Source organism: Lolium rigidum, chromosome 1 (assembly GCF_022539505.1).
Source record: "Lolium rigidum isolate FL_2022 chromosome 1, APGP_CSIRO_Lrig_0.1, whole genome shotgun sequence".
Lineage (NCBI taxonomy): Eukaryota > Viridiplantae > Streptophyta > Magnoliopsida > Poales > Poaceae > Lolium > Lolium rigidum.
This window is the reverse complement of record NC_061508.1, coordinates 209,933,481-209,951,255: the sequence shown is the minus strand read 5'-3', so window position 1 is coordinate 209,951,255 and position 17,775 is coordinate 209,933,481. Positions and strand designations below refer to the sequence as shown.

The 17,775-nt window shown below is 44.4% G+C and overlaps 2 protein-coding genes across 2 annotated transcripts; one reads left to right on the top strand and one right to left on the bottom strand.

Moving 5' to 3' along the window:
- The first annotated feature begins 8,764 nt into the window (after nucleotides 1-8,764).
- LOC124683049 (CRS2-associated factor 2, mitochondrial-like) lies at nucleotides 8,765-11,295 on the top strand. Its single transcript, XM_047217623.1, has 5 exons — nucleotides 8,765-9,285; nucleotides 9,655-9,782; nucleotides 9,910-10,135; nucleotides 10,241-10,368; nucleotides 10,993-11,295. The coding sequence occupies exons 1-5, from the start codon at nucleotides 8,781-8,783 to the stop codon at nucleotides 11,104-11,106; spliced, it is 1,101 nt and encodes a 366-aa protein (XP_047073579.1). The 5' UTR covers nucleotides 8,765-8,780; the 3' UTR covers nucleotides 11,107-11,295.
- A 2,398-nt stretch (nucleotides 11,296-13,693) lies between these two features.
- On the bottom strand, nucleotides 13,694-14,743 carry LOC124654549 (fatty acid desaturase 4, chloroplastic-like). Its single transcript, XM_047193553.1, has one exon. The coding sequence runs from the start codon at nucleotides 14,741-14,743 to the stop codon at nucleotides 13,886-13,888; it is 858 nt and encodes a 285-aa protein (XP_047049509.1). The 3' UTR covers nucleotides 13,694-13,885.
- Nucleotides 14,744-17,775: the final 3,032 nt, after the last annotated feature.

The window sequence follows — 17,775 nt, the reverse complement described above, 5'->3', positions numbered from 1 at the left end:
CCCTCTCCGGCGGGGTGCCGGAGGAGATCTCGAGAATCCCCGAGATGGGATTGGCGGCGGCGGCGTCTCGGAGGGTTTTCCGTATCGTGGTTCTTCGTCATCGGGGTTTTCGCGATGGAGGCTTTAAGTAGGCGGAAGGGCAACGTGGGGGGCCACACGAGGGCCCACACCATAGGTCGGCGCGGCCGGGGCCTGGGCCGCGCCGCCCTATGGTGGCGGCGCCTCGTGGCCCCACTTCGACTCCTCTTCGGTCTTCGGAAGCTTCGTGGCAAAATAGGACCACTGGGCGTTGATTTCGTCCAATTCCGAGAATATTTCGTTACTAGGATTTACGAAACCAAAAACAGCGAGAACATGCAAGCGGCTCTTCGGCATCTTGTTAATAGGTTAGTTCCGAGAAAATGCACGAATATGACATAAAGTGTGCATAAAACATGTAGATATCATCAATAATGTGGCATGGAACATAAGAAATTATCGATACGTCGGAGGCGTATCAGCATCCCCAAGCTTAGTTACTGCTCGTCCGAGCGGGTAAAACGATAACAAAGATAATTTCTGAAGTGACATGCCATCATAACCTTGATCATACTATTTGTAAACATATGTAATGAATGCAGCGATCAAAACAATGGTAATGACATGAGTAAACAAGTGAATCATAAAGCAAAGACTTTTCATGAATAGTACTTCAAGACAAGCATCAATAAGTCTTGCATAAGAGTTAACTCATAAAGCAATAAATCAAAGTAAAGGTATTGAAGCAACACAAAGGAAGATTAAGTTTCAGCGGTTGCTTTCAACTTGTAACATGTATATCTCATGGATAATTGTCAACATAGAGTAATATAACAAGTGCAATATGCAAGTATGTAGGAATCAATGCACGGTTCACACAAGTGTTTGCTTCTTGAGATGGAGGGAGATAGGTGAACTGACTCAACATAAAAGTAAAAAGAATGGTCCTTCAAAGAGGAAAGCATCGATTGCTATATTTGTGCTAGAGCTTTTATTTTGAAAACATGAAACAATTTTGTCAACGGTAGTAATAAAGCATATGAGTTATGAAAATTATATCTTACAAGTTGCAAGTCTCATGCATAGTATACTAATAGTGCCCGCACCTTGTCCTAATTAGCTTGGACTACCGGATCATCGCAATACACATGTTTTAACCAAGTGTCACAATGGGGTACCTCCATGCCGCCTGTACAAAGGTCTAAGGAGAAAGCTCGCATTTTGGATTTCTCGCTTTTGATTATTCTCAACTTAGACATCCATACCGGGACAACATGGACAACGAGATAATGGACTCCTCTTTAATGCATAAGCATGTGGCAACAATTATTATTCTCATATGAGATTGAGGATATATGTCCAAAGCTGAAACTTCCACCATGAATCATGGCTTAAGTTAGCGGCCCAATGTTCTTCTCTAACAATATGCATGCTCCAACCATTAAGGTGGTAGATCTCTCTTACTTCGAGACAAGACGGACATGCATAGCAACTCACATGATATTCAACAAAGAGTAGTTGATGGCGTCCCCAGAAGCATGGTTATCGCACAACAAGCAACTTAATAAGAGATAAAGTGCATAAGTACATATTCAATACCACAATAGTTTTTAAGCTATTTGTCCCATGAGCTATATATTGCAAAGGCGAATGATGGAATTTTAAAAGGTAGCACTCAAGCAATTTACTTTGGAATGGCGGATAAATACCATGTAGTAGGTAGGTATGGTGGACACAAATGGCATAGTGGTTGGCTCAAGGATTTTGGATGCATGAGAAGTATTCCCTCTCGATACAAGGTTTAGGCTAGCAAGGTTATTTGAAACAAACACAAGGATGAACGGTGCAGCAAAACTCACATAAAAGACATATTGTAAACATTATAAGACTCTACACCGTCTTCCTTGTTGTTCAAAACTCAATACTAGATATTATCTAGACTCTAGAGAAACCAAATATGCAAACCAAATTAGCAAGCTCTAAGCGTTTCTTCATTAATGGGTGCAAAGTATATGATGCAAGAGCTTAAACATGAGCACAACAATTGCCAAGTATCAAATTATCCAAGACATTTTAGAATTACTACATGTAGCATTTTCCAATTCCAACCATATAACAATTTAACGAAGAAGAAACTTCGCCATGAATACTATGAGTAGAGCCTAAGGACATACTTGTCCATATGCTACAGCGGAGCGTGTCTCTCTCCCACAAAGTGAATGCTAGGATCCATTTTATTCAAACAAAACAAAAACAAAAACAAACCGACGCTCCAAGCAAAGTACATAAGATGTGACGGAATAAAAATATAGTTTCGGGGGAGGAACCGATAATGTTGTCGATGAAGAAGGGGATGCCTTGGGCATCCCCAAGCTTAGACAGCTTGAGTCTTCTTAGAATATGCAGGGGTGAACCACGGGGCATCCCCAAGCTTAGAGCTTTCACTCTCCTTGATCATATTGTATCATACTCCTCTCTTGATCCTTGAAAACTTCCTCCACACCAAACTCGAAACAACTCATTAGAGGGTTAGTGCACAATAAAAATTAACATGTTCAGAGGTTACACAATCATTCTTAACACTTCTGGACATTGCATAAAGCTACTGGACATTAATGGATCAAAGAAATTCATCCAACATAGCAAAAGAGGCAATGCGAAATAAAAGGCAGAATCTGTCAAAACAGAACAGTCCGTAAAGATGGATTTTATTAGGGCACCAGACTTGCTCAAATGAAAATGCCCAAATGGAATGAAAGTTGCGTACATATCTGAGGATCACTCACGTAAATTGGCTTAATTTTCTGAGTTACCTACAGAGAAGTAGACCCAGATTCGTGACGAGCAAAGAAATGCTGTTTCTGCGCGATAATCCAAATCTAGTATTTACTTTACTATCAAAGACTTTACTTGGCACAACAAAACATAAAACTAAGATAAGGAAAGGTTGCTACAGTAGTAAACAACTTCCAAGACTCAAATATAAAACAAAAATACTGTAGTAAAAACATGGGTTGTCTCCCATAAGCGCTTTTCTTTAACGCCTTTCGGCTAGGCGCGGAAAGTGGATATCAAGTAACATCAAGAGATGAAGCATCAACATCATAATTTGTTCTAATAATAGAATCAGAAGGTAACTTCATTCTCTTTCTAGGGAAGTGTTCCATACCTTTCTTGAGAGGAAATTGATATTTAATATTACCTTCCTTCATATCAATAGTAGCACCAACGGTTCGAAGAAAAGGTCTTCCCAATATAATGGGGCAAGATGCATTGCATTCAATATCCAAGACAACAAAATCAACGGGGACAAGGTTATTGTTAACCATAATATGAACATTATCAACTTTCCCCAAAGGTTTCTTTTTAGCATTATCGGCGAGATTAACATCCGGATAACGAGTTTTTCGATGGTGGCAAGTCAAGCATATCATAGACTTTTTTAGGCATTACGAAATACTTGCACCAAGATCACATAAAGCATTACAATCAAAATCTTTGACTCTCATTTTAATGATGGGCTCCCAACCATCCTCTAGCTTTCTAGGAATAGAAGTTTCAAGTTTTAGTTTCTCTTCTCTAGCTTTTATGAGAGCATTTGTAATATGTTTTGTGAAAGCCAAGTTTACTAGCGCTAGCATTGGGACTCTTAGCAAGTTTTTGTAAGAACTTTATAACTTCAGAGATGTGGCAATCATCAAAATCTAAATCATTACAATCTAAAGCAATGGGATTATCATCCCCAAGGTTCGAAAAAATTTCAGCGGTTTTATCACGAGCGGTTTCAGCGGTTTTAGCGGTTTCGAGTAATTTTGCGCGCTTTGCACTAGGAGTAGAAACATTGCCAACACCAATTATTTTATTATTGATAGTAGGAGGTGCAGCAACATGTGAATCATTAGCATTGCTAGTGGTGGTAATAGTCCAAACTTTAGCTACATTTTTCTCTTTAGCTAGTTTTTCATTTTCTTCTCTATCCCACCTAGCACGCAGTTCAGCCATTAATCTTATATTCTCATTAATTCTAACTTGGATGGCATTTGCTGTAGTAACAATTTTATTTTCAATATCCTCAGGTTTAGCAGCCATTTTATTAATTAAAGAAGATTGTGACGCGCAAGACATATGAGATTCGGGTTTCGAGCATTTGCAAGTTTAGTTTGCAACCTAGAAATCTCCATATTCAGATTTTCAAGTTGATTTCCTATATTCTTCAACAAGGTAGATTGCTCATTCATAGTTTTAGTAAACAATTTATTTTGCTCATATTGTGATTGCATAAAGCTCTTGGTGGATCTTTCAATTTCTAACATCTTTTCCTCATTAGGTGAAACATATCTACCATAAGAGTTACTATTAGCAGGATATGGCCTAGAATTTTGAGCAACCAATGAAGCTAACGGAACATTATTAGGATCAACATTAGTCCTACCATTCACAAGCATAGACATAATAGCATCAATCTTATCATTCAAGGAAGAGGATTCTTCAACGAGAATTTACCTTCTTACCTTGTGGAGCTCTTTCAGTGTGCCATTCAGAGTAATTAACCATCATATTATCAAGAAGCTTTGTTGCTTCACCAAGAGTGATGGACATAAAGGTACCTCCAGCAGCTGAATCCAATAAATTCCGCGAAGAAAAATTTAGTCCTGCATAGAAGGTTTGGATGATCATCCAAGTAGTCGATCCATGGGTTGGGCAATTTTTAACCAAATATTTCATTCTTTCCCAAGCTTGAGCAACATGTTCATTATCCAATTGTTTAAAATTCATTATGCTACTCCTCAAAGATATAATTTTAGCAGGGGGATAATATCTACTAATAAAAGCATCCTTGCATTTAGTCCATGAATCAATATTATTCTTAGGCAGAGATAGCAACCAATCTTTAGCTCTTCCTCTTAATGAGAAATGAAACAATTTCAATTTAATAATATCACCATCTACATCTTTATAATTTTGCATTTCACATAGTTCAACAAAATTATTGAGATGGGCAGCAGCATCATCAGAACTAACACCAGAAAATTGCTCTCGCATAACAAGATTCGATAAAGCGGGTTTAATTTCAAAGAATTCTGCTGTAGTAGCAGGTGGAGCAATAGGTGTGCATAGGAAATCATTATTATTTGTGCTAGTGAAGTCACACAACTTAGTATTTTCAGGGGTGGCCATTTTAGCAGTAGTAAATAAAACAAACTAGATAAAGTAAATGCAAGTAAATAATTTTTTTGTGTTTTTGATATAGAGTGCAAGACAGTAAATAAAGTAAAGCTAGCAACTAATTTTTTTGTGTTTTGATATAATGCAGCAAACAAAGTAGTAAATAAAATAAAGCAAGACAAAAACAAAGTAAAGAGATTGGGAAGTGGAGACTCCCCTTGCGGCGTGTCTTGATCTCCCGGCAACGGCGCCGAGAAATTTGCTTGATGCGTGTAATTGACACGTCCGTTGGGAACCCCAAGAGGAAGGTGTGATGCGCACAGCGGCAAGTTTCCCTCGAGTTAGAAACCAAGGTTTAATCGAACCGAGTAGGAGTCAAGAAGCACGTTGAAGGTTGATGGCGGCGGGATGTAGTGCGGCGCAACACCGAGATTCCGGCGCCAACGTGGAACCTGCACAACACAACCAAAGTACTTTGCCCCAACGAAACAGTGAGGTTGTCAATCTCACCGAGCTTGCTGTAACAAAGGGTTAACCGTATTGTGTGGAAGATGATTGTTTGCAAGAAAACAGTAAAAACAAGTATTGCGGCAGATTTGTATTTCGAGTATAAAAGAATGGACCGGGGTCCACGAGTTCACTAGAGGTGTCTCTCCCATAAGATAAAAGCATGTTGGGTGAACAAATTACGGTCGGGCAATTGACAAATAGAGAGGGCATAACAATGCACATACATGTCATGATAAGTACAATGAGATTTAATTGGGCATTACGACAAAGTACATAGACCGCCATCCAAGCTGCATCTATGCCTAAAAAGTCCACCTTCGAGGTTATCATCCGAACCCCTCCGGTATTAAGTTGCTAACAACGGACAATTGCATTAAGTATGGTGCGTAATGTAATCAACAACTACATCCTTAGACATAGCATCAATGTTTTATCCCTAGTGGCAACAACACAACACAACCTTAGAACTTTCTGTCACTGTCCCAGGTATCAATGGAGGCATGAACCCACTATCGAGTATAAATACTCCCTCTTGGAGTTACTAGCATCAACTTGGCCAGAGCCTCTACTAATAACGGAGAGCATGCAAGATCATAAACAACACATAGGTAATAACTTGATAATTAACATAACATGGTATTCTCTATCCATCGGATCCCGACAAACACAACATATAGCATTACGAGATAGATGATCTTGATCATGTTAGGCAGCTCACAAGATCCAACAATGAAGCACAATGAGGAGAAGACAACCATCTAGCTACTTGCTATGGACCCATAGTCCGAGGGTGAACTACTCACTCATCACTCCGGAGGCGACCATGGCGGTGAAGAGTCCTCCGGGAGATGAATCCCCTCTCCGGCGGGGTGCCGGAGGAGATCTCCAGAATCCCCCGAGATGGGATTGGCGGCGGCGGCGTCTGCGGAAGGTTTTCCGTATCGTGGTTCTTCGTCACGGGGTTTTCGCGACGGAGGCTTTAAGTAGGCGGAAGGGGCAACGTGGGGGGCCACACGAGGGCCCCACACCATAGGTCGGCGCGGCCGGGGCACTGGGCCGCGCCGCCCTATGGTGGCGGCGCCTCGTGGCCCCACTTCGACTCCTCTTCGGTCTTCGGAAGCTTCGTGGCAAAATAGGACCACTGGTCGTTGATTTCGTCCAATTCCGAGAATATTTCATTACTAGGATTTACGAAACCAAAACAGCAGAAAACAGCAACTGGCTCTTCGGCATCTTGTTAATAGGTTAGTTCCAGAAAATGCACGAATATGACATAAAGTGTGCATAAAACATGTAGATATCATCAATAATTGTGCATGGAACATAAGAAATTATCGATACGTCGGAGACGTATCAGTTACTTGTATCCTCATATAGGTTGTTTCACCTAGTTTGCATTAGGCTCATCTTTATATTCCGCAAAGCCTAATATTGCAAAGAAAGAATTAAAATCTGTAGAAACCCTATTCACACCCCTCTAGGTTTACCATCTCTGAACTTTCAGTGGGAATTCTCGAGGAGAATACGGCGGCCCTCGTGCATTTGGAGTGACTTGTCCTCCACACCACTCCAACGGAGAGTAGCACTCGCAAGAGTGTGAACTTCGGGATACATCGTTGTCTTCGCGTCACTTCGGTTATTCCTATACCCGAGCTCTTTACTTATGCACTTCACTTTGTGATAGGCTTCGTGCTTGAAGTTATATATCTTGCTATCACATAGTTGCTTGATTTGCTTAGCACAAGTCGTTGGTGCACATAGGTGAACCCTAGTTATATAGGCTTTGGGCTTGACAAAGTAAACGCTAGTTTTATTCCGCATTTGTTAAGTCCATCTCGTAAAAGTTTTAAACCGCCTATTCACCCCCCTCTAGGCGACATCCGTGTCCTTTCAAAGGCCGCCTTTGTGTCCCCCGAGTTTAGGTTAGTTTAGGTCTATGTATTCTAAATTCCGGTGATAACTATAATTATGCTTGTAAATTATGTTGAGCTATATGTTTTAACTTCGCCGTATATGTCTTGCCTCTTGCAAGCTGGAAAAGCTGGTATTGAGGGTACCCGATCCAAGTTTTCCGTCCAAGTTTTCCGGGTTCGTGTACCGCTAAAGTGTCTCTAAGGCCATCTACAATGGGTGGTGCTTAGGAAAATAAAATCAAACTTTTTTTTAAGCACTGGTGCTTGTTTGTACATGATGAGAGGTGCTTAGTTAGGCATTTGTCTAGTAGAAATAAGGGTCGATGCTTAGACAAAAACCATTTTATTTTTCTAAGTACTTCTCTAAGCATCTTCCATTGTACATGCCCTAAGAGCATCTCTACTAGCATCCCTAAAATTGACTCAAAAAGAAATTGGGCAAGGGAGAGAAGATATTACTATGGTTTTGTTCTTGTTCGACAACCTACAAGTGCTCGCAATTGCAGCTTTCAAAAGTTGCATCGCAGCTCGTACATGCCCTTCCCTTCGGCCGCAACGAGACAACGAGGTATGCCTTGGACTTGAGCCGGAGTTCGGGGCAATGTTCATGGCGATGGAGGAAACTTGGGCGACCGAGCGGGAGCGGTGGCGTCAACAACACGAGGAAAAGCACCGCCTGTTGAGCCGCACAATCGGAGACGATGATCCGACGATTATGGATCGGGCAACAACCGGAGACGAGGAAGAAAAGCGACCAGCTGGGTTATGCCAGGAAAATCTGGTACACTATTGTAAGTACCAATCTGAAAATCTGGGCATTCCTTGGGCCGAGCCGGGTTTCGGGCCAGGCCTGAAAAAGCCCGATCTGAAATTTCCATGCCCGAGCCCAGCCCGACCTTCCAGCTTACAATTAGGGCCGAACCCAGCCCAAAATGTCAAAAGCCCGGCCCGGTCCGACAAGTCTGGCCCAAACTAGGCTTAAATTTTCTGCAAGCCCTACCTGGCGCGGCCCAGGATTTTCGTGCAGGGCCTTCCCGACCGGGCTGTCCATGCCCGATCTGATCATTGCCCACCAGACCAGGCCAAAAAGCCCATCAAGCCCACTAGCCTCATCAAGCCCGAACCCAACTAGAGTACTCCATCTTCCTCCTCTCCCCCCTGGCCCATCCCACCATGCTTCTTCCTCGCAAGCTTCTCCCATGGCCGCGCCCCAGACGGTCACGAGACCAGGCTCTAACCAGCCGCCTCTTCCGCGCCTCCTACCTCTCCGACCCGGACGACGACGACCCCCCGTTCACGCGGATCCCAAGCAACCCGCCTCGAGCTCCGGCGCCGCCGCCGCCGGCACCGAAGCCCAAAGCCCAGGTCACCAAGATCATCCCCGACGAGCCGGCGCGCTCCGACCTACCCTTCGACTTCCGGTACTCGTACTCGGAGACTGACCCGTCCTGGAGGCCCATCGGGTTCCGCGAGCCCACCCGGTTCTCGCCCTTCGGCCCAGGCCGCCTTGACCGGCCCTGGGACGGCGTCGCCGCGCGCGTCGACGGGGATGTCGGGGATGGAGACGCGCGTGACAGTACTAGGGAGGAGGTGCTTGGCGAGGCGCTGTCGGAGGCGGAGGTGGCGGAGCTCGTCGAGAGGTACCGACACAGTGACTGCTCCAGGCAGATCAATTTGGGTAAGTTTGTGCTACATTCGGCGCCCGCCCAAATGGCGATTACGCTCATGAGTTTAGATGTTCAAGAATTTGCTTTATACCTCCTAATTTTGTTTGCACGTTTTGGTAGATTGATGAGGGAATACCAAGTAGAATGGGTAGCATCGAATTGGGCCAAATTCGTCAGAAAAGAATGCATTCCTATACTGAAACTTTTTATTGATCTATGAAATGGCATTGTGCATTCTTGTGTGGAGTGCCAGAATATGTTGTTGCAGCAAGTTATATTTGAACATTTCATCAATCATGTAGCTCAGGAACATTTGCATTTATTTTTCAAGACATTCCCTTGCTCAGGTTATCAATATATATGATGTTTCATGTTCTCAGGGAAAGGTGGTGTAACACATAATATGCTCGATGACATCCACAACCACTGGAGACGTGCAGAAGCCGTTAGGATCAAATGTCTTGGGGTGGCAACTCTTGACATGGACAATATATGCTTCCATCTTGAGGTCATAATGTGTTGCCACATGCTTGAGAAAACTGAAAATCACATGCTTGAGAAAATTGGGAATCACACTCTCCTTGTCTGTTATATTTGATCATTTGTCAAGTTCTGACGTGTGCACAATTTTGCAGGATAAAACAGGTGGGAGAATCATATACCGTTGCATAAATATCCTTATCCTATATCGTGGTCGGAACTATGATCCAAAACAGCGGCCTGTCATACCATTGATGTTGTGGAAGCCATTGGCTCCTATTTATCCTAGAGTCATCCAAAATGTTGCTGAAGGGTTGACTTTTGAGGAAACAAAAGAATTGAGGAATAGAGGATTGAATTCACCACCGCTTATGAAATTGAGTAAGTTAAAAATTTCTATCAAGAATATTCTGAATCATATAAGCTCATATTGTCATCCCAATGGATATCATTTCTTCGTTGTTGTGATGTTTTTATCTTGTGCAGCTAGGAATGGTGTTTATGTTAATGTTGTTGAAAAAGTGAGAGAGGCCTTTAAGACTTTGGAAGTAGTGAGACTAGATTGCTCTCACACTGGTACTAGCGATTGCAAGAAAATTGGTGTGAAGCTGAGGGTATGTTGTTTACGTTTTATGTGTTACTGTTATGTGGGTCAGCCGATCAAGCCTGGAGTCCTATCCCTTAATTAGAGTCCTAGTTGATTAAGCAACTTTGTTAGGAAAGAGTCCAATCAGTTTAGAAAGCGATTAGAGTTTAAATAGATTTACCGTCTTGTTGATCAAGTCTTGTCCACTATATAAAGGGGCCAACCCCTCTCAATAAATCAGAGAATAATAATGTTGTTTACTTTTATCTACTACTATTCAGTAATTAGGGTTTAGTTTCTTACAATTACTATGAAATAATCGTATAAGGTCTTGCATTCATGTAAAGAACAATGAAACTTGGAAAAAAAAATAACTTCAATAAACTTTCTAACCAAACAGCTATACTGATATAGTTAGCTGGGAATTGAGGTAAAACACTCCTACAGTTCATACTCAGTCGTCATGGATGCAGCTAAGTTCTTTTATGCCTTAGAACTTGGAATTTGAATCGAAGATATTTCTTTTACAACACATCAATAGAAACAGTGGAGAATTTACGATAGAAACCAGATACTCCTTTATCTGTGTTGCAAGCATAGCAGTGACGGTCTTAATGTTTATTTAACTCCAGTTCTTTCTTTGATTCCATAGGATTTGGTTCCATGTGTTCCTATACTTTTTAAAGATGAGCAAATTATCCTCTGGAGAGGGAAGCTAGATCAAGAGGACTCTGTTTCAGCTCATTCTGTTTCTCAACCACAGTGATGCAAGGGTCTATAATATAATCCTATAGTCGGTGAAGCTGCTAGCTGAAGCAGGCCTGCTGCTTGGATGACTTCTGTCTGTTCCATGGGGTGTGACCGCTAAAGCATACCCAGAACTGCAGCCTACGACAAATGATCTAAGTGCCCATCTACGTATCTAGCTGTTTGAAGTAACTGTCTTGGCGGTATGTGGACCGCACGACAGGAAAGTGATGCTCTTTTGGGGTGAAGAAAGACAATGTCCAAGATATGCAGCAGCAGCAATGTCCTTGCTTGGAAGCGATTGCTGTGGTACAGTCAGTGGTTCTTCTATCTGAGGGATTCAGACAGGTCTCAGCTTCAGTCTTGCGTCTTCTAGGCTTTGGCCTCTGCAGTTCTGAAAGTCTCAGCTCGTTCCCCTCCGGGATCAAGCGCTCAAGATGGAGACGCAAAAAACTGATTCTGTACAAACATGTAATTTACATCCATGCCTTTTGAATATAAAACGGATCATGTAACTCTCTTTTTCGTGAACTAGATGATTCCCCGCGCATTGCTGCGGGAAAGCGTTGTCAAAAGAAATAGTTGTTATCAAAATAACTATGCAGCTAAAGTAAAATGCCTTAGATTTTGCGTACACCTACTATTAAATTTAGACTTTAAAGAAAATAATCAGGCAATGAATATAAGATGAGTGTGTCTAGTCAAAGGTAATATTATTTGAAGATCTAGGCGTAATTATTTTGTACTACCTCCTTTCTTTTTTAATCGACACCCTGACATACATGCATGTAGTACTTACTAAGCATGGCTTCGCGTCGATTATTTCGGTCCGGAGGGAGTATATTACTACAGGATATCTGAATCAAGCAAACCTGGTTTTCAGCCTACATTTTTCTATATGTAGCGAGATTGCGGACCCCAATATTGAGCTACTAAGGCTGTCACAGTGTATATGATTGTGGACCCAAATCTTGAGCTGTGAAGGCTGTCACAGTGTATATGTTGTAGTAAGAGGACTATGGCAGTGAGCACATACGGACAAATAAGAATCAAGCTCACACTACGATGGCCTATTTATGTCCAGTGCACTAAGCCTTTGGACTGAATCTTGAACTGAGATGTGACTTTTGCATCTATCGATGCTTACAGCTCACTACTACTGAAGCGGCATTGTAGAAGGGAAGTAACCTGAATCAACAGCATACATACGAATAGAAATTCAGATTGGTAGCTGAACTTTGTTTTCCTATTATCACATCCCCCATTGAAAATCTCCACATGATCATTCGTCATTCTTAGATGAACACCAGATCATTACTCTTCAGTTAATGGCACGGATATATTTTCTCGTCACCAGTTTAGGACCCATCTCTATTTCCCCAAGCATGACACATAAAAAGCTTTCTTTTGCTCTCTGCAAGGAGAAGATGAAAACTCAGAAACTTATAGCATTCTTGGCGACTTAACCAATCAAAGTAGAAAACTAAATGGGCATAGACATAGATACAAAATCCAGTTGCTCAAAAAGATGTAACTACCAAAATCTTAAAATTCTGAGTTAACCTGATTCACCGAAAGGAATATGAAGAATCCTAGTTGCAATCCTGAATGAATGTAGAAACTATTACTGAACCTCAATTTCTCTTGTATTTGCATGTATCTCCTGCGAGCTATCGGTAGCAGCAAGAACACAGACCACAAATTGCAACAAAATCAAGAAGGTTCAGCAAAATAAACTGAGGATAAATGACCAAATCTAGTGAAACTTACCAACTATGTCAAGAACGTGAATGGCTTGAGCTGATGAACGGACGAATCCAACGAAACGCACGGCAAGGAAATACCTGCAGCAAAAACGATGATGGCACAAAACATCCATGGCACATGAGAAAACCTAGTGCTGGGTGACAGGTGCGTACAATCTGGTCGAGGCGGCAGAGGGGGATCGGATCTCTCTTGGTCTCCTGGCCGAGTGAAGGCGACGGTGGACAAATAACATGGCAGAGAAGACTAAAAAGGAGGCCGGCCGGCAGCGGCTCGCTCGTCTCCCAGGTTACATTTGAGACGATTCGTTTCCCCACTACTACGGTAGGATGGGAAGTCTAAAAATCTGCAACAGCTGGTGGTGTGATAGGCGAGGAGTCAAGTTGAATATCGTGGAAAATAAATCCTAAGGAGGGCAACGGATTTGGCGATGCATTTAATTAGGGCATGGGATGTACGGGCGCAAAGAGAAACTGAAAAGAAAATGGTAAGGAAATTCCTTTGAGATAGTTTGATGATGTGGCATAGCTGCATGTTTAGAGAAATAGGATAGTGGGGATGAACTTCTTAGTTATATAGGATGATGTTGCAAAGAGTAGATCATCTCCGGCCGCTCAACTGGTTGTGTCTCACTCTGCCTTTTCTAGTGGACAAGAAAACACTGGATATCCTAAGAACATGCTATCAGAACAAAAACATATCCACCTCAAGAAAATTGTGGGCGAAAATACTTCTCGTGGACTGACTGAAAACCATTGAAAATTTCCAGTATAACAAATTTCTTCTCTTTTACATACACCACAAGACCCTATTTGCATCCAGTGCATCAAGAACAGTGCCCGTTCAACATCAACCTAAGTATTCATAAAATTTTGAATTTCGTTTCATCTAACTAAACTCTTTTACTTGAAACCTTTCAATCACAAGGAATCAAGGGTGAAGTATTCAATTCCCGGTTCATCCCCCCGTATACCACAGAATCGTATGTATGTACATTCCATCACTCAGAGGTCAGAGCCCATGATCAGTGCATGTTACGAACTGTCGCTACCGGCGATGGCAGTGGCTGCAGCGGCATCGCCGGTTTCCTCCATCCAGGCAGCGTCAGTTTCGTCCCATGAGCGCGGGCGGACGCCAGTGCGGAGGAAGACGACCATCTCCAGCGCCTCGAACACCTTGTTCCTGTCCAGCACCCCGTTCCACATGCCGCTGACGATGCAGTAATTGGTGCTGTAAGGCTGGCGGTGGTGCGCGGCGTGCTGCGCGCGCGACACGAGCACGCCGGCGGCCTGCAGCGCCTCGACGCCGGGAGGCAGCCGCCGGCGCTTCTCGTGCGCCCACGAGTGGAACTGCTGGCTCAGCACCACACACGCCGCGAAGGTGCCGGCGAAGGCGTGCGCGGCGGCGGGCGCGTGGGCGGCCGTCACCGCGGCGTCCACGGCGGGGAGCGCGAACGCGATGGCGCGGGCCAGCGCGTGCAGGTTGTTGCAGGGCTCCCGGCGCGTGATGGTGGTAGGGTGGCGGTGGTGGCCCTGGAAGGCGGCGATCTGCGCGCCGACGAGCGGCGTGGAGGCGTCGCCGTAGTTGTCGACGAGCCAGTGGTAGACGCCCGTGGCGAGGTCGGCGAGGGAGTAGGCGGCGAGAGCGGCGGCGATCGGCTCCGCGTAGGAGCCGGAGTCGGCGGCGAGGGAGGCCGACGCGGAGAGGGAGGAGAGGACGGCGGCCGAGCCGGCCAGCGTCCACGCGCGCTGCGGCCACGTCGACCGCAGCTCGTCCGGGTCGGCGCGGGACGGTGGCGCGGATATAGCCGGCGTTGTTGGCGTGGCCGCCCGGCACGGCGGTGGCGCCCGGCGGAGCGACGGGAGGTTGCAGCGGGGCGTCAGTGCGTACATGGTGCAACAATGGAGCAAAGCTAGTTCGTTCTAAACAAAAATTGGGCAGAGCTAGTAGCTTTATACTTGCGAGAGAAAGCGCGCGCGCATGAACATGATAACATGTGGTGAGTCAACATTGGCGATTTAGTGGACAGCAATTTACTGAGCTCTCCCCTCACATCTCATCTCTCTGTCTCTCAGATCGCTTTCTCTCATAGAAAGTGCAGGGGTGTGGTTGTTTACTTGTGCGTCATGTACTCATGTATGTGGTGCGATGAGGAACTACGTGGGGAGAGGGAAGGCACAAGGAAGAGCACGGCTACTCGGCAAGCGAAACCGTGGTGTTTGCACCTCTCGAATTAAGGTGCGGGTGCAACTTTGCATGCACCTCTGTCCGTGCTGTCTTTTTTTTTTTTTTTGAACAAAGGAGGACCCGAAGGTCCCAGAGGCTGCTTCATTAATCCGTCGGTGGGTTACAACTTACATCGAGGCCCCTAACAAATTGGGGAATAACAGATAAGGCTGCGACTTTTACAAAAAAGACCCTAGGACTAAAAATGGAAAAGCAATCAAGTCCTAGATCTTCTCCACCGCCGTCAGGAGATCTCGCCGCTCTGGAGTCGACGCCAACGCCGGGGAACATGCCACTTGGGGTGGTGTCAACTGTGAGCCCCGAGCTGAGATCAAAGGGGTTCCGCATGGGATCTGGCGCGCAGCAGCGACGTCCAGTCGAAGCGGAAGAAGAAGAGCTCTTAGCGAGCCCAGCACAAGATTTGCAAGTGGCAAAAGCAGCCACGAATAGCGGCGGCGGTCGACGCCGACGCTTGTGAAGCATAGTTGCAGCAGCCAAACGATAGCACCACTTGGGCAGCACCTGGCTCCGATCGGCGCTCAACGGCGGATTAGTGGCTTCTCCTTCCTCGCCACCACGGCAGGCCAGGGAGAAACCAATGCGATGGCCGGTGACCACCAGTCGAAACCAGAACATGTAAGACCTGATGGAAGATGCAGAAGAATCGGCGCCGGCTTGTGCGAGCTCCTCCTCGCCTCCACGGCCGGCCAGGAGCTTGACGACGCTTCTCACTGACAGGCACACCCTTTCCCCTCGCCGCCGAGGCCGGCCAGGAAAGGACGTCGCCCGCCGCTTCCGCACCTCTTCAAGAGGTACTCTGCCGCTTCATTATTGGAGGAAGCAGCAGCCCCTTCCTTCCCACTCCCCTCCGACCGCCGGAGTAGAAGAAGAAGGAGGCAGGGCCCTAGAACAATCAAGATCCAGGCGGCCAGATCTTGATCTCCGCCTCCACTACTGGGTAAAAAGCCCCCTACCGGCAAGCTGCCGCAGATCCTAACTAAACTAACTACTCCGGCACCTCTCCTCCACCCATCTACACCGGCGGCGCCGGCGAGATGAGCTTCGGATCGGCCCGGCTTTGACGAGGAGACCTGCAGATACTGTAGACGAGAGAGAGGGGGACGGGGGGAAATGAGCTCTTGTCCGTGTTGTCTAGTGTCTAGGGTCAAATTGTCAAGTTGTCTTCCTTTCTAGCAGTACCTTTTTTTTTCCTTCACAGAGTATAAGCACAATAGTGTAGCATCTATAGCCAGCCTATTGCCAATATGTATAGTAGTTGGCTCCAAAAATATACTACTTTCAGCAATGCATGGTCCACATTTTAGTCTCACAAAATGTCTAGAGCACGTGTTAAAGATGTCTCTTGCATTAGATCATTACTTATCTTCTCTCTCTTACTCTCACCCTTTAATTAACTAAATTTTATTATGCTTGCTCTTACTCCTCTAGTCAATGCCAGAAGCATGTGACCCATTACACATCAAGACGGAAGAATTCCGGGCGACTTGATAAGAAGTGAACATAGATATGTCAGCACACATATGAACATTAGCACCCGTATCAATCACCAGCATGAAGATTGAAATACCGGAAAAATAGTAAATTCATTACCATACCCATCAGCAATGCTAGCGGTCGCAGTGTTAACATACTTCACTTTTTTCGTACGGTCTGCACGTTCTGAGTAGTTCTTAGAAAATAGCCAACCTCTCAACAGGTAAAGTAGCTCAGTTCTGCTTTGGTTGGTGGAGTGATGTTTTGGCACATGGGAGCGTATGCTTCTTTTATTTTGAAATGCATGTTAGACATATTTTGAAATGTCAAAAAAATTGAAACAAAAATTTCGCACGTACATCTTCATGTGCTACGCGCTCACAAAGTCGTTTCATGAAAAATCGACTTGTCGTGTGGCGCGTGTAAAAAGACAAAATTCGGTGCTAAAATAAAGACTTGTCACAAAATAAATTTTCTCTTTTTCACATAGACTACAAAAAAATATCATTTTTTCGTGAAACTTGACGAACACACATATATTATGAAGATGTACGTGTAAGTTTTTTTGTCAAAAAATTTTAATACTTGGAAATATGTTTTTATGGTAGAGGGATCATACGCACCCGGGAGCCAAATTGAGTTTCTGTTTGGTTATCTTCTTCTTCTTGAAGGTTGTAGTCTTTATAGGCTTATTGAAGGAGGTCTTGTTATTCCCTTTGTTCTTGATGTAGGGTTTCTTTTGCACCATGATGGCGCTAGACTGATTCTCTCCTTTCTCAGTAGTATCCTTAGCCCGAGCTTTCTCATCAATATAAATTGACGCTATATATCAGACTTTCAACTGATATCTTTTGTCTCTTGTGTTTGAGAGTTGTGGCAGTGTTTGAGAGTTGTGGCAAAGTTCTTCCATGAAGGGGGTGATACGTCTCAAACGTATCTATAATTTCTTATGTTCCATGCTACTTTTATGATGATACTCACATGTTTTATACACATTATATGTCATTATTATGCATTTTCCGGCACTAACCTATTGACGAGATGCCGAAGAGCCGATTGCTCGTTTTCTGCTGTTTTTGGTTTCAGAAATCCTAGTAAGGAAATATTCTCGGAATTGGACGAAATCAACGCCCAGGGTCTTATTTTTCCACGAAGCTTCCAGAAGACCGAGGGAGAAACGAAGTGGGGCCACGAGGCGACACCA

What these genes read in the sequence shown, in the direction of transcription:
- LOC124683049 (XM_047217623.1), top strand. Translation starts at nt 8,781, where the DNA reads ATGCTTCTTCCTCGCAAGCTTCTCCCATGGCCGCGCCCCAGACGGTCA. An exon ending in ATATATGCTTCCATCTTGAG is followed by an intron (nt 9,783 to 9,909) that starts GTCATAATGTGT and finishes ACAATTTTGCAG; the next exon opens with GATAAAACAGGTGGGAGAAT. An exon ending in ACCACCGCTTATGAAATTGA is followed by an intron (nt 10,136 to 10,240) that starts GTAAGTTAAAAA and finishes TATCTTGTGCAG; the next exon opens with CTAGGAATGGTGTTTATGTT.
- LOC124654549 (XM_047193553.1), bottom strand. Translation starts at nt 14,743, where the DNA reads ATGTACGCACTGACGCCCCGCTGCAACCTCCCGTCGCTCCGCCGGGCG.